Source organism: Protopterus annectens, chromosome 1.part0, assembly GCF_019279795.1.
Source record: "Protopterus annectens isolate FY-2018-M chromosome 1.part0, PAN1.0, whole genome shotgun sequence".
Taxonomy (NCBI): domain Eukaryota; kingdom Metazoa; phylum Chordata; order Ceratodontiformes; family Protopteridae; genus Protopterus; species Protopterus annectens.
Genome location: NC_056725.1, coordinates 844,465,544 through 844,482,534, shown reverse-complemented (window position 1 = coordinate 844,482,534; position 16,991 = coordinate 844,465,544). Strand labels below are relative to the sequence as shown.

The 16,991-nt window shown below is 39.1% G+C and overlaps 1 protein-coding gene across 1 annotated transcript in view; it reads left to right on the top strand.

Annotated features, from left to right (window-relative positions):
- SYNJ2 (synaptojanin 2) overlaps positions 1-16,991 on the top strand; it is a 1,514,156-nt gene that overhangs the window by 134,846 nt on the left and 1,362,319 nt on the right. The window contains exon 3 of the mRNA XM_044063657.1: positions 5-82. Coding sequence (XP_043919592.1) covers positions 5-82 — 78 coding nt within the window. The remainder of the gene's footprint in view (positions 1-4; positions 83-16,991) is intronic.

Below are 16,991 nucleotides of genomic sequence, written 5' to 3'. Positions count from 1 at the left end.
GAAGAAAAAGATGTAATCAAAGGACAATATGTGAAGGTACACGATGCGTATGGCTGCCTTGGAATACTACAACTGAAAAGCAGTAAGTTCCTTAATGTGGTTTTATAATGCAAGATATTTACTGGTTGCTAATTTAAAGTTGTGTTTTTGTGTGTGTGTGTGTGTGTGTGTGTGTGTGTGTGTGTGTGTGTGTGTGTGTGTGTGTGTGTGTGTGTGTAAACATATATATTCTATATCTATCTTATCTATGTGTGTGTATATGTGTGTATGTGTGTATATATATATATATATATATATATATATATATATATATATATAGAGAGAGAGAGATGAAAAAAGCTGGATAGTTTATTGGAGGAAATGTAATATCATGGTGCCTTGGTCTAATTGTCCTCAGCAGAATGGCTATTGACGGTTACTGAGTTGAGGTGCTAGGGTGTTAATCTAATAAAGTCTACTTTTTAAGAAATTAAAATCATTGAATGCTCTATGGAGAAATGAGTACGTGTAGCTCACAAAATACAGGTACACACACATACACACACACACACACACACACACACACACACACACACACACACACACACACACGCGCATAGTAGACTTTTCTCAAATCTGAAGCGATGATAGATTTTGATGGGTTCGTTTACAATGGTTGCTTCTTACTGTGTTTCAGTTTGTCTGTATAGCTATTTTCTCATTACCAATTGGTCCATCCTTTGTTTTGATATCTACCGTTTATGTTCTGTTGTAAAACCACTTTGGTATTTTTCTACAGTGTGTATCCTGGAAAGCTCCTGTTTAATTATTATCTGGATGAAATGTTTCAGTCCAGTTTTTCTTCTGTGTGGGAAACGCCGAAATGATAAAAAAATTGTTGGAGGTTGGCCATGATCAGCATAGTTAAAAACCAATATGAATGAAATGTTTTCTTTTTATTTGTCATATATTTTCATTCATCAGGTAATTGTGCAGCCACAACAAGAAAATAATTTAGCTGCTTTCTTGAGCATTGAGAGCAGTGTTTCATTAAGTGTCAAATATAGTTGGATGGGGCATCTTCTTTTTCATTTTACTAAAACTGTTACTCATTTCCATGCAATATGTTGGCTTTTTAAGTCTGAGCTGCGAGGCATTACCATAGTATCATGTTAATTATAAAATAATTGATTTGAAGTCTGTGTTGATTGTATTTGTAGGTGAAATTTTCAGTCATTGTTTCCAAAGAAAGCTCCTTCCAAACCACAACAGTTAAACTAAATATGTACCACTGAGTGAGCTTATTAGTATTGAGTCAAATTAATGGCTACAGGGTGGTATAAAAAGCTAAAAGAAGTAGTTGTCATTAGTTGCTGTGAAGCGATAGTCCTACTTTGTTGGAGGAACTGTTGCAGAAGCTTATTTGAGTTAATGTTTAGTATTGCAAATGCACTCTGGAGCATTTTGTAAGGTACTAGACATACTATGTGATGTAAAAGTTGTTTTTCTGGGCAAAATAAATATTTCTCTAAAGTTCTGTAAGGGTTAATTCTTGTTATTCCCTGTGAAATTCATAGAGTTAGAAAAACAAGGAAAGTAAATTTATCAGGATGATGATGGTGCATAGTGTACTGGCTACATGTGTCTGTCTTGCTAAAAATAATCTCTTGATTAAAAAAAAAACCTAGCAGATTCATATTTCATAAATCCTAGAGAAATTATTGCAACTTAAAGTCTGACGTTTTCAACAATATACTCAAGGTTTGATTCACAGTATGCCAAATGAAGGCTATTAAGCCTAACAGTATACACACGTCCTCAAATATTAGTGGTAGTCAAAGGTCAGAGTTTTTACCCTTATTTTACAACGTGCTTATGTAAATAGGTGTGGGGGTTAGGTATATTTAGGGGGAGGAGATTGGGTTGTTGCCGTTGTTTTAAGTTTGTTTTTAATCACACTGATGTTCATATTATTTGTTTGTACCATGTAATCAAAATCAGGTCTCTTGTTTGTTCAAATATTTTTGGTTCTTTACTGTTCTGATTGTATATATTTAGCTGTACATTTATAGCTTCACTTTCTGGATAATTAAAATGCATTAATAAAAGTTTTTTTAAATAAAATCATGTTCTACCTTTGGAGGGAAGAAAGTTCATGAGAACACTTTCCTCAGTAAGAAAAAATAGTTACATATTAAAAGAAGAAGCTCAATGTTTGATCTTTAGAGTAAAGGCCTTGATACCATTGGTGTGAAGATCAGAACTGGTCAGACCATAAACCATTCTTAAATTGCTGGGTTTACATAAAGGTCTGCTTTTTATGACGTTGGTACTTATCCAGAGATGGGCAGCCACCTTATCAGTTTGATTACCAAACTGAGTATAGAATGTCTGAAAGACACTGAAATTCTGTTTATCTTTCAAGAATCTTTTACAAAAATATGATTTTCAAGAAATTCCTTTGAATGCTATTGTGGTAGATTTCATGGCTAGAACTGATGGATGACTTTATACATTTTTAAGATTTGCTGTCATGGCAGGTTGACCTCTGCATGGATTACAGCTTACAAGGATACCACAAGTAAAGATTTGATTTATTAGTTGAGATAGTTCAGGGAGGAAGCAGAGTTTATTATTGTGGGGACTTGGCATAAAACTCTGCTAGTTATACTTCTGTTATCAGTCCAGGTATTTTGAACAAAAACCCTGGTTTCAAAGTTTGTTGGTCAGAGGTAGATGGTAAAATTAGTATATACATGAAAAATGTGCACCATTTGAAGTTGAACACGAGATGCTTAGATGTCCAGCTTTGTATCCACTGGAGTTCCTCAGGGGAAGTTGGAAAAGACTGTATATTGATTTTGCTTGTTCGCTCATGACTACTGTACTCCTGATTGTGATGGATGGGTGTGTAAAATGGTTTGAAGCATTTCACATGTTTGAGAGTACATTGTAGATTTTGAAGCACATTTGCTGTTCACAGTTTACCAGAACATGTTGCAGGTTATGCCAGACAATTTAAGTCGGAAGAGTTTTGTTACGTCATTAAACAAAAGGGAATAATCCATTCCACTGATGCAGCTGGACACCTTGTGCTACCACAGGCTTAATAGAAAGGTATGTTGTAACATTTAAGGTTGTAATTAAAAATGGAATTATCAACAGTGCAGTGCTGGATATCAAAGATAAAGTTTCACTGCTATGGCTACAGTACTGGGCTATTAGCAGTGTTATAGGTCAGTATCTGCAGGATTATTTATTAATAAGCATGTCGAGCTAGATGTGAACTAATCCTTATAACAACATATACAGGTATGGCTTGAAGAAATAATATTTACTGAAATTCCATCTTGATAAATGCGTCAGTGATAATTTATTAAATTACTTGCTCTATGTACCTGGAAAATTTAACCATGGGTGGTGGGGTTCCTGAGTGGACACCATTTGTGATAACTAAGCTAACTGGTTCAGTTTCGGATAGACACCATCATCAAATGTTGAACACAGACTGAATTTGGGTACTTGTAGCTTTGAAGTGTGCCTAGCCATACAAATTATGGATAATGATGGTGAAATATTTCCGGAACTGTAGTACTAGAAGTGAATTAGACACTTCAAAGAGACTAGAATGCCAGATGGTTAGTCAGAAGTTTCAGATACACGCTGAGGCATTTGCAAAGGTTTTGAAAAACTATCCAACTATTTAACGTTTTGATGATTTCAGTAGACGAACCTTTCCTTTTATTAAAAGGACACTTGCCTAACTAAAGCAATGGACTCTAAAGTACCATTTAACCATAAATAGTTGTGTAATTGTCTCCTAATCTTACAGGAGAGTAATGCAGTATACTGAGCTTTGCTGTTCATTTTGTTGGCAGAGCTACACATCTAAAGAAGTGAGCCAAGGAGCTGTAGAAAATGTCAGCACATATGTGTAAACATTTGCGAGTATGCACGATAGTTTCATTTGTTCTTTCTCAACATTTGTTGCAATGAACATGCCATACTTTTGATAAACTACAGCTAGCCTCAAAGCATCACATATATTATTTTGAATAAGAAATGGATCACGCTGTATCAGTTACTTTATAATTTTCCTTAAAAATAAGTATTTGGCCTTGTAAAGAGAATTGTGATAAAAGTAAAAACTAGGGAAAAATGTAACCCACTTTCCAATGAGTACATAACTTGTACTAAAGCTGTTTTGAATTAAAAAAAGTCTAAAAAATCTCTCTCAGTCTCCAGTTTACAAATCTTGATGTAGGTAGTCAAGGGGTTCCTAATCCTCAAAAGAGGAGGGAGTTTATAGGTTGCTAAAAGGAGATGAATAGAAAATGGACTCATAAAGAGGAGCTAGAGGGAGAAATTATACAGCAGTTCAAAGTCTCAGGGCCATCTCATTAGCACTTTTAGCTATAGGTCACAATATTGCTGGTTTCAGTCACATGAACATAAAGCATAGAAAACAAAGATTTGTGAATTTCTTGTTATTGGCCAGGCATTGCAGAAGGTACAAAGAGTACTACAAGATTGTGTTCAGAAGGGTCAGAGGTTGATAAGCTGGGAAATAAACCAGGGAGTACTCTGCTGGTCAAACAGCATATAGGTGGAGGGGATGCAAAGGATACTCAGAAAGGCAAGAGCTACCCATCAGGACAAAGGTATGCTAGGTAAAAATAGCAAAAGTGTTCTACCCTGTTAAAAAAGTTAGTGGACCTTTCCAAAAAAAAAAAAAAAAAAACGAGTGGAAAGCGATGCTTTTAGTGTTAAGTGACTCACTTCAATGTAAGCCTGATCTGATTACAAAAGCAATTTTCTCATTGTAAATAACTTGCATCAGTTTATAAACAGGCTTAGAAAAGTGGCAGATTCCAAAAGACTTGGTCTTGGTGTAAGTGACTTTCTCTTGTGTATTTTAAAATTAAAATTAAATGGCGAGGAGAATTGTATGAAGCATGTGAAATCTTGTGTTTGCATATTTGTATCTGATGTAATGGAACAGTAGAAATGACAGAACTGGGAAGTGATGTGAAAAAAAGTAGTGTAGGGGATTAATTAGCTCCATTTTTCCTTTGAGTTGAGTAATAGGGTAATGCTGTTTTGAATTGTTACGGCTTGATGTGGGAGGATGTGGAAGGAAGAACCCTATTGTCAGTAAGCGTAGTTTTTGCTTTAGTTCAAAGTTTGAAACAGGATTAGATACCAAAATTATCTGCTGTAGTTTTAGTGATGCAGTCTGTCTCCACAGGTGGTCTCACTACAGCATTAATGTTTAATTTCATGAGTAACACAAGATGAAGGTTTAGATTTAGTTCATATCTCGGTGAATCAATGTGCTGTTAAGGACTGGAAGAAAGATATTTTTGAAATATTGGACTGCATTGTTGAAGTCAAATTAATGGAGCTGTGACCAGTTTATTGCATGATAACAGAAATTAATCACAGAAAGGAGTTAAAAGGCTTCATTTTTTTGTGTTGACTTGGGTAAGCACATATTCTGTTCATTGGTTTAGTAATCAGAGTGTAGTTTATGCCTGCTAGAGAAGAGATGGAAGATCCCCCCATAGATATACTGAGAGTATTAACACTTTGAACTCATTTCATTGGGCACTTATGTTTACACCAGGTGTGAAATTCGGGGTTGGGGGGTAATGTAAATCTTATCACAGTAACAGTGTTTGCTTTTAAGTACCAGAATACAATAAATATGGATGTCCTAGGAAGAACATTAGATGATGAGTAAGGGTTATTTTTTGGCATCACAGCAAATACTGTATTAAACAGTAAAGCCCCAAGCACAGATCCCTGGGGTACTCCAGTGCTAACTATTGCTGGATCAGATTTTATACCTAGTGTTAAAATTGATTACGTTCTACCTCTCAACCATTTAATGATTCATCTGATTAAGTACTGGTTAATCTTCAAGTAATGAAGGGCTTTATAAATTGCAGTAAAAGATAAATCAAAGGCTTTAACAAGGTCAAGATAAATAACCCCAGTCTTTAATCCTAAATTAACCACTTTAGTAACATGGTACTGCTGAAATGAGTAAGTTGAACGGCCCTTTATAAATCTGTGTTATAATATGTCATTTAATGTCAGACTGTTTTCCTGAAGTACAGTACAGAATGTGATGTTGTCCTTTTCATTCTTCCTCACCTATGGGTCTAGGATCCGATCCTCGGATCCGACTCGGCCGATTTCTACAAGACTTTGAATCCAAGCCTTATGCGCCTTCCTTTACTCATAATGCTCTAATCCTTCCCCATCTCCTCAGATCTCATTTGTCACCAAAGTAGCAAGAACGGAAGATCCAGCCTCTCCATTTAATTGTGAAAATGGTATGTGTTTTTTTTCACCATTGTTGAACTTTTTTTTTGCAGTTAGTTCATAGTAAGTACTTGTTTTTTCTGCTCCTCCCTTAGCTTTCGCTGGCGTTAGGGACTTAGAGTTTCCCCTTTTATATTGTTTTTTGTGTGTTTGTGTGTGTGAATTCCCTTAGAGTTGTTATGGCTGATAATTGGTTTATATATAGTGTGCAGTTAGTGTTCCTTTAAAGTTAAATTTCCAGTGTGGTAGTTTGTTTTAGAAGTATAAAAGTTTAAAAGCTAAAAATTTAAAAGTTTAAAATTAACAGTTTTATATTTATAGTTAGCTTAAGGCTTTACATAAATTACTGTTTAGTAGAGTAGTTTGATCTTAAAACATGTCGGACAAGCCTGAGAAGCTGACGGGATTCAAGAAGTTAACTTTTTGTGGGCATAAGATCCTCAATCCCTCACAAGAAGTGCATATACTTCTTAGGAGCTGCCCATCTGGACACTCCTTCTGCTGTCTGCAGTACTTTTCATCCAGGAGCTCTCTCGGATCGACAGAACAAGCTTATTCTGAAGGGATTATTGCCTGTTGGGGCTCATGCCCCCTAAATCTTCACAGGCAGTCTCAGAGCGGAGGAGACCCCTCACAAGTCAACTCCTTCCTCCTCAGAGGCATCAGCCAAATCTAAGAAGGTTTTGGATTCTACATTCATGGATCTGATAGGTATTGGGCCTGCCTTGGATCCCATACCCACCTCTGATCCGATGGTTTCAGCCCCAATAACCTGCCAATCCAGCTTGCCTCTGTCTTGGATCCTAGGTCCGCGGATCCGATGTCCAGAGGCCACACTCCACACATAGTATTAAAGCCAGTGTCAGTGACTATGCCTTCCAGAATTTTTGAGACTCCCACCAAACATTCAAAACCACCTTCTGTCGCGTCTAGGTTTTCCAGGAGTTACGCTGAATCTGATATAGACAGGATGATGTGGAAATTCCTTAGAGCGCAACTTCAGATGGGGGTCATTCCAGCTCTGTACCCTGTCAGATGTGTGAGCTCTCTTACTAGAAAAGGATTATCTCCTTCTCTGACCCAATGGAGCCCAAGGATTCTAGATCTCAGAGCCATCCTACGTTGAATACGAGGAAACACCCTACCTCAGATCCAACAGTTACCCTGACCAGCCCTGTTCTGTTATCTTTGGATCAGAGCTAGTCTCTGATCTGAGAGGTCTGCGGCAAGTCTGAAGGGCAGGGTTTGGCTCATACTTTGTATCCATCCCTAACCCTGCATGCTTTGGCCCTAGACAGCTTGGATCTGATTCTCTCTGGTTGAGCATGGATCTGGGGCAGCCCACCACTTTCCATCCTCAGATGCCTTAACGTCAATGGAGAGGAGGGAGGTTTCCCTGAGTCTATCAGTCTTCCAGATTGTAGAAATGGCTTTCTGTACTCCTAAGGAACTGTCTTCTTGAGTCTGTGATCCTACCCAGCATCCTTCACCGGCTTTGAACTCTGAGCCGATCAACAATGCTCCTTCAGGTCAGCCGGTTCCAGAAAGCCTCCAGTCTTGCTTTCCCACAGGGATTACCCACCTCTTCCAATACTTCCTTGGAACACTCCATGAAGGAGGTTCCTCAGAAGAGGATGTGCAAGAGGAGACACGTAAACTCCCCCATGCAGTCTCTCACAGAGGACACAGACTTTGAAGGTGAAGGACCCCCCGATCACCATCTCACAATGTTTCCTTCTGTGGCATCATGGAAATCCTTAGGCAAAAAGGTGGTTGGTCCTACCGGAATCCTTCTCCTGAAGAGTCCGTATTCCTGGAGACTTTCAGACTGGCCCATCTAAGTCTTGGGTACCCCCCCCAGCAGATGAGCTTAGCAATCTTGTCTCCCACTGGGCCTGGAAGGAACTGGACATTATTGAGTCTTTCACCAAACATCGTGATAAGCCCCCCCCCCCCCCCTGCACGCCAACTACATTAGAGCAAAGGTGTTGCAGTGGATGCCATAATTGTGACAGCAGCTATGAAGATAGAGCTAGTGCAACAAAGCTCCACTGTCCATCCACCTAACAAGGAATCCAGAGCGAGGACAGATTCGAGAAGAGCATCTGTGCCTCAGCTATTTTCCTACTGAGGTACTGAGGTTGTTAAATTACCTGGCACATGTCACCTGTTTGCAGAAAGTTTTGGTCGAGGAGCTGTCAGACTCTCTAGCTGAGACCATGTTGGCGGAGGACCTTAAGTCTCTTTTTCCACAACTGGCCACTCTGTCTTCTGCTACTAATTCTTCAATGAAGCTTAGTTCCCATGCAGCAGAAGGCACTTCCTGAGCACCTGGAGCAGGCATAGCAGTAAGGTGTCATGCCTGGATGAGGCTTTGCAATTTTGTGGAACCCCTTAAGATGTCTTTCATAAACACCCCCTTCGATAGCTCCACTTTGTTTGGGTCATCAGTAAAAAAAAAAATACTTACTTGCAGCAAGCAGGAAGGAAAGACCCTGTCTATTGTTGGAATCAGTTTTCCACTCCTTAGCATATCTTCTCCAGGAACCAGAGAGGTAGTAAGAAGATATTGTTCCATAAATCTCAGGGACCTTTCTAGGACTTGTGTGGAGATGCATCTTCCAGTGGCAGAGGAGGAGGTTTCAATGCTAGACATTCTTCCAGGGGCAGAGGGGGTCAGCAGAATCAGGGCTTTAGGGATTCCTTTTCTGAGAGGCCCTGTCAGTGCTCCTGAAATGCTGCTCGACTGTCCATCTCTGGAGACAGTTGAGGGAGTCATATTTCCTTGCATCTGGATCCCTAGAGAAACATTACAAACAACAGCTGGGTGCTAAGCATAATATCCAGAAGCTATTATACTCTTTTTTTCCCCTCTTCCAGGATCAGGAGGAAAGTACTGAACGTTCCACTCAGTCAGAGGGAGTATGCAGCTCAAGAAGTGCAAAAGCTGCTTCAAAAAAGAGTCATACAAAAGGTCACAGCAGAACAGAAAGGATTTAGAACTTACTCCTATTTCTTTTTGGTGCCAAAGAAAACAAGGGACTTAAGACTGATCCTGGATCTAAGCAGTCTAAATCAGTACATAAAGAAGTTTGCCTCTTCTACTCAAGGACAATTGGATTTACTCCATAGATCTCCAGGATGTGTACTATCATATCAAAACAGACAGGATCTCCAGGGGACACCTACGTTTCTGTCTGGGAGCCAATCATTATCAATTCAGAGCACTTCTCTTTGGACTCCCCCCAGCCTCTCAGGTGTTCACCAAATGCATGGCAGTCGTTACAGCTCACCCGAGGCTCAAAGGATTCCAGGTGCTTCCCTACCTAGATGATTGGTTCCTTACTGCCCCAGCCAGGCAGGCATCAACTCATTCAAGCCAGGGATTGTTTACTCCAGATCTTGAGCTCCATGGGAATAACCAGAAACCTGACCAAATCCAAGCTAACTCTGGTTCAGAATTTAGAGTTTATAGGAACTCAGCTGAATACCATACATCAAATGGCTTTGCTTCCTATGCACTGAATCACATCATAGAGAAATCTGGTACTAAACTTATTATCCCATCCGTTTCCTCCTGTGAAGTTGATGTTGAAGGCTCTTGGCTCGTAGATTGATGTCATCTGCCATATTCTAATCACCTTATCCAGGTTTTTCATGTGAATACTCCAGTAGACCCTAGCAGTGCAGTGGTCAATTCTTTACCAATCTCTGTCTGTTCCTGTAAATCTCACACCAGTCTGCAAATGTCATGCTAGACATTCTTCCAGGGGCAGAGGGGGTCAGCAGTCCGATGGTGGATACAATCAGAGGACCTGTTATTGGGCAGGCCATTCACTCTCCCTCCATCCAATAGCCATGGTTACCATGGACACTTCTCAGTTGAGGTGGGGGGCATTACAAGGAAAAGATGGTCTAAGACATGTGATTCCCATCGGAGACCAAGATGCATATTGATGTCCTCGATATAAGAGCTGTCCTATTTTCATTGCAAGCCTTTCAAGACTATATCTTCCTCTGGGGACGATTGCTATTCATACAGACAACATGTCAGTAGTCTGGTACGTCAACAAACAAGGAGATCCTGATCATACCCATTAGGGAGGCTGTGAGGGTCTGGGAATGGGCAGTCTCTTCAGACCATTTTCTAGTTGCAACACACATCCCAGGAAAGTCCAGCATGCTGGCAGATACTCATCAGGTCCATTCTGATTCCTTATGACTGCTACTTCAATCATTCAGTAGCGAACACAATTTTCAGTCATTGGGGCCAACCTTGCTGTGACCTATTTGCCTCTTCCCCTCAACAACAAGTGCAGCAGCTTCTTTGCTCTGATCCCCCCACAGGGGGAGTCACCGAGGGTGCTCTAGCTCATGATTGGCCCCCCAGTCTACTTTATACTTATCTTTCTCTCCCTTTGATTCCCAGGTTTCTACAGAAAGCAAACAGGCTGAAATGCTCAGTCATCCTCTTTGCCCTCTTTTGGCTTTGTCATGTGTGCTTTCCTTCTTATAGTCTCATCTCAGATATCCTCCATGGATTCTGGAGTCCAGTCAGCATCTCCTGTCTCACCTCTCTGGATCCCAGCATCCCCATCTCCGTGCCTTCAAACTGACCACATGGTTTCTCCAATTCCAGTGATAGTAAGACAGTCCAGGCTTGCCTCCCCAGTCAGTGACATTATTTTAGCCTCCCAGAAGTCTTTTACTAAAAAAGTATACAGAAGTAAGTGGAAAAGGTTTTTCGTATGGGCATTCAAAGAGAACATTGATCCCCCTTTCAGCCCCTATTCCAGCCATACTTTTTGTCAGTACTGTTTTCAGAGAAGGAGCTATTTTTTTCTACCATTAAATTGCAAGTAGCTAACTTTCTCCCTCAAGTTCAACAAATTCTGAAAAAGTCCAATATTTCTAGATTTTTTCTGTCATATTTCACAAATATAATTATTGTATTGTAAACCCACATTAAGTTACTGGTTTTATTTCTGTTCATCTCCATCTCCCAGATCCTGTATCTGCTTCATTTCCAACATACTCTCAATTCTTCTAGTCAACTATCGTGCTCCCTTCCTTCTCTCCAACATTTTCCGTTGAAACATTGGATAAGGTTTCACAGGTATAAGGTTTCACAGGTACAGTCTCTCTATAGCATTTATTACCAGAAGAACAAGAAGCAGATTCTCCTTTTGTTTCACAGCTTGCTTTTTGTTGGACAAATTTTGTATTTCCTCCTTAGCATGTATTTCATCAAAAATGATTTTGTCCCTCCAGCGAAGAATACCTTGAAGACAGCTGGGTACAGCAGTTTGAATCCCACACCTGCATCTCAACATTCATTGAACAGCGGAATACATTTGCTCCTCTTCTGCCTGATGTACAATGAGTAATCATTCTCCACAAACACTCTACTGTCTCCCTCTTGTCATACTTTGTCCTTCTGCCACAGTTTTGTCAGAATTCAACTCCTTCTGCTGGTAGGATTGGATCTTTACTATTAAAGGTCTAGCATGCTTTCTCATAGCCAGGTTTGGAGCATAAACACAATGTGCCCTTTCAACTAACTGCTGCTGCTGTGGAATACAAATCCAGTTGCTTATTTGTGCTTACATAAAATTAATGCAGTCTCTTCCTTCCAGCTTCTCTGGTAGAGCTGAAAATCTCAAGTTTTCCCTATGTGCTCTGTCCTTTAATTATATTATTTTTGAAACCCTCTCTTTCTGATTAGTCTAATATTCAGTCAGCCTTTTCTTCTTTCGGACTCTGAGTTTTGCAGCTTTATCACCTCATCTGAATGTCTTTTTAAAGCTTCTTCCATTTTTTCCCAACCTTTTGTTGCTTGTATTGATATACTCCATCAGTGTTTCATTTATTTTAACCAGGCCTGTGTGCAGTTGTTTTAAATCTTCCTCTAGTTTACTGGAATTCATGTCTGGAGATTGCATTGCTTTTTGCTGAACAGCTACAGAATTTTCCCCAGTCAGTGTTTCTTCCTCACTTTTTGTAGCTGATTTTTTTCCAGGTCCTCTGTGTTTCTTTTTTCCTGGTATTCAAGCAGTATACTTACTAGCCAGTTACTGAAATTTACCCATAAACACAAGTCTACTAGCCTTCTTTGCTGAGTTTCTGTTTTCAGACTGGGAGAGACTGAATTTAGATGTTGCTGAATGTGCAGCCATCTTGGAAGTCCTATTGTACTAATATTTATAATGGCTATGGACTACGCAGTCTATAAACCATTACAGGATACTGTAATTCGCAATCTCCCTGCAGTTCAGGGTGCTTTTGACAGATGAAGTGAGTGATTTAATATGTGACATTTGAGTGGTATGGAGTAATTTAGACTGTTTAGAATGGTATAGGGAGAGCAAATAAAAGATTTCAGAATTTATTATGAAGTCCAGTTCTTTTTCCTCATCTTACAACAGCCCAGCAACCTAAACTTTTACATCACTGTACTTGAGAGTATCTCTCAGATCTTGAAATCTGTAAATGTATAGCAGTGACTAAACATTCAGATTTCCACTTGTAAGACAGTAATTATTAACTGTAGCTCGCTGCTCCTGCATCCCAGTCACTAATCAACCTTGGATCACCCGAGGCACAGTCAGAGTTTTAGTCTTTCTGCATTACAGAACTGACTCCAATTGAGACTTTAGTACAGGAAGTGCAGAGAAGTAGGCATGAACATGTTTAGTACTGTGATGCACTGTTTGTTTTTTTGTTTGGAAGTGGGAGTTTTCATTAAAGGTAACTTTGAATTTGATATACTGCTTAAGTAACTATATGCTAATACTTCATATTGTGGGTAAATCAGGAAGTCTTACTTGCTGGATGCATAAATGTAGAGTCTGAAGTATGCCTTTTATAGTCCTGGTCCTTTTTTTCATTCTAAGTGCCTTTCAGTACCTGTGGAATTATTCAGGTAACTTGTACTGCTGCAGAGATCATATTGATGATATTGGTGGACTGTAATGACAGACGTTTGAGTGGCAGTTTGTGGTTGCAGTGTTCTGTAATGGGTAGTTTTGTCATTATTTGGTTCATAGGTTTTCTGTCATTGCTTGCTGGAAAATATTCAAACCTACAAATTTAAAAGACACTCTAACAAGTGTTACTGCATTATGCAAGGTATATAATTTAATACAGTCATGATGGTGCATCAAAGAACACGTATGTATGCATGGTTTATCTACTAGACATTGAAAGAAAGAAGTTTTCTGTTTTTATTGCTCTTTTTCAGATTGTCTCCACGGAGACATGCAAAACAGATGCAGAGCTGCTTCTACAAACAGTTATTTATTTGCTAGAAGAAAGCTTTATTATATTCAGTATTATTTTATTTATTTGCTTTCTTTTAAAAGTTGTTACTAGATCAAGCAAAGGACCTTAATCTAGTCATTCCCCTATGCAGGAATGACAAAAAACACATATTTTTTCTTATATCATGCTCTTTTGACCATACTTTTTTTTTAACTTTGCAGTGCCTACATTTTTAAAACTGAACGATGAGAAAGAGGAGGAGGATTCCCATTACACTCAAAAATAACTGAAAAAATGTTACTTTATAGCATACAGATTATATCATACATTATAAAAATACTACTAAGAACAACATTTTGTTTTACTTACAGTTAACCCTCTCCCTCCTCGTCCCCTCTTTATTTATTTATTTGATTTTCGATTTTTTATGTTTAACATTCATAGCATAATATTTAGATATATTCTATTTTTACTCATTTTATTCTCATTTTATTCTTATCTGATGTTTCAATATCTGATGCACTTTACATTAGTTACCTGAATGTTTTAATTTTTTATATATATACATACGTATACACACTTAATTGATTAGTATATACATATGATGTTGAATATCTGATATATATATGTATATTTTTTATGACGTTTTATAGAAGTTTCTTATTAGGTTTGTTGATTTTATTGATACATTATATAATAATATCAATTGCCTTATATATATTTGCCATTACTCAATTCAGATTTTAGATTTGCACTCAAACTTAATATAATTGATTAATTCATTGATTGGATATATGTAATTATTCCACACTATTTAAATATAAGTGGATGTTTTGATTAATTTAGATCTGATGAAGCGTACCAGGGGTGTACGCAAAAGCGCTCATCTGTTTGTTTTATTTTAATAAAGTATTTATTATTTCTTTCCGTGGTAGTCCGACTACGTCTTTTTGGTTACATATATTTCTACTTGTTTTTTACGAAGTTGGACTTTTAGGCAGCTAAGCTCGCCTTTTTTCATTCAACGTATTTGGATAGTGGGTGACCCTGACCAGGGATCCCCTTCAAGCAAGGCTTGAACATCCAGGTAGTCACCAGAGATTCATCTGATGCAGCCAAGGGCCAACTTAGAGAAACTGAAGATTCAAGGGGTCTTGGACAAATCCCTGAAAAAAAAATTGTGTCAAAGAGACAGTGATTTTGGCAAAAAAATGTCCTGCATATCCTTACAAACAATACCATAGTAATGTAGTATGTTAACAAGCAATTGAGCTCACTTATATCTCTTATGCAGGCTATGTTATACAGCCATGGGGGTATTGTACTTAACTAGAGACTCAGGCATGACCCTCAAAGCATATTAGATCTCTTTGTATGAGAGCTTTCTGGCAGACTGTTTGAGCATAACTGGAACAGACCCTCACAGATGGATGTTGAAGAGGGATACATTTGTGGACTATGTACCTAAGTGGGTTGTACCATGAATAGATATTTTCACTTTTCAAGAAAACAAGCAACTCAGAAAATTTTGCACTAGGATACAGACAAGGCCTATTCAACAAATGCCTTCTGAAAAAAACTAGGTAGGTACATTTGCTTTTGCCTTTCCTTCAATCCTTCTAATCGGGGAAGGAAAAGAGAAAGGAGGACAGGCTAGAAATTATCTTTATAGTTTCCTTTTGGCTGATACAGCACTGGTTCTCCCTCCTGGATATGGTAAGGTCAAAGTCTATTCTGATGTCTCAGCATGTGGATCTTTTGACCCAAAACAATAGTTCAGTCATATAGCCCCCAGCTGAAGACCCCAGGGCTTACAGTTTTGATGACTTTTAGCACTCATTCTGGACATGCTTTTTATCTTAAAGAAGGTAGGAAAGCTAGGAAATAAAGTACAAATAAATATCTGGTAAAATAGAAGAGATCCTCTCTCTTTGCTGGAGAGAAGGTTGGAATCTGAATGCAGATCATTTTCCTGATCTTGTCAGGATTGTCTTATGCCTCATCACTGCTGCGTGGTTCTGCAGTCTCAGCTTGCTTGTTGTGAGATGAAGCTCTTATTACGGCCCAGACAGCCCGGGCTTGATTAGTGGCACTGGCATCTGCTGGAGCAGCAGGGAGGGCTGGTAGTGCCTGTCCTGGGAGGGAGGGCATCCGCTGATGATACCCCCTAAGGGGAAATGTGGTTCAAAGAGTGGAGCTGACATAGTTGATGTGCTTAAGGAGAAGGTAAAGGAAAGTGGGTAGGGCATATAAAAGAAATGACTCTTAGATGGAAGCACAGATGGCACCCTAGGACACCCTTAGGATCCACAACTGGCTCCAGCAGCACAGAAGTAGCGTGGGGGGGAGGTAGACAATGGCTTTTAAACTCTGCTTGGATGTGGAGTAATGGAGTACAGGACAGTAGGATGAGGTCTGAAGGACAAAAGTAAGTAAATAAATAAAATACTGTGTCAGGGTATGTGACAGTCTGCTCCACTGAAACTGCAGCAGCCACCACTGCCTTTCTGTGTGTGTGTGTGTGTGTGTGTGTGTGTGTGTGTGGGGGGGGTCAACACCCAGGCCATACTGCAAGCAGCTATGTGGTCATCTGTCCACAGCTTCTCCAGATGTTATAAATTGGTGGTGAATCTAGAGTGACTGCAGGATTTACTACTGGAATTACCACTGCCATACTACAGGGTCTTTTAGAAACCAGATCTCATGACCAGTCATATACTGCTCCATAAGTCGTGGGAATCTTCCCTAATATTATTACTACCACAACAATAAACAGTTATGTTATGAACTTGCATAAGTGTAGCTATCAGAGTAGTTTCACTGTTGCAGAAATATTTTTCTACATCTGTCCTCATTTTCCTTTCTCCTGGGGTTGGGGTGGCAACCCAACACACATATCCTCCAACCCTATCTCTCGTATACCCCTTCAAGGTGTTCTTTCTCTGGAGAGGGAACTTTGACAGTCATTCTGGTTTGACTACCATTCCATTCTTGGTAGAGTATACCACCCGGACTCATTCTGTGGTCTAAGTCTAGACAGCTAGAGCTGACAGTGGTATGGGTGGATATCTCTTTAAAGCCGCAGGTGTGCTGACTTCTGGGTGGTAGGGCATTTGTCTGGCCTAAATTGGGAACATACTTGAACATATGTAATAATGATAAGCTAATAACACAACTGTATTTTTCAGCTGAATCTCTGTTTGTTTTTTAATATGTTAGGACTTGCAGCAGTGCGTCTTTCAGTTATGATAGAGTGCACTCATGAACTTAGATAACACTATCTCAGTGAAGTTTAACATAAGACTACTTTTTTCTGTTTTTGCTGCTTAGAATGACACGTTTATTACATTTATGAAGTTCATTCTAAAACGTAGTTTTAATGGACCACAAATCAGACCTCAGGGGTTGACATTGGGAAGATG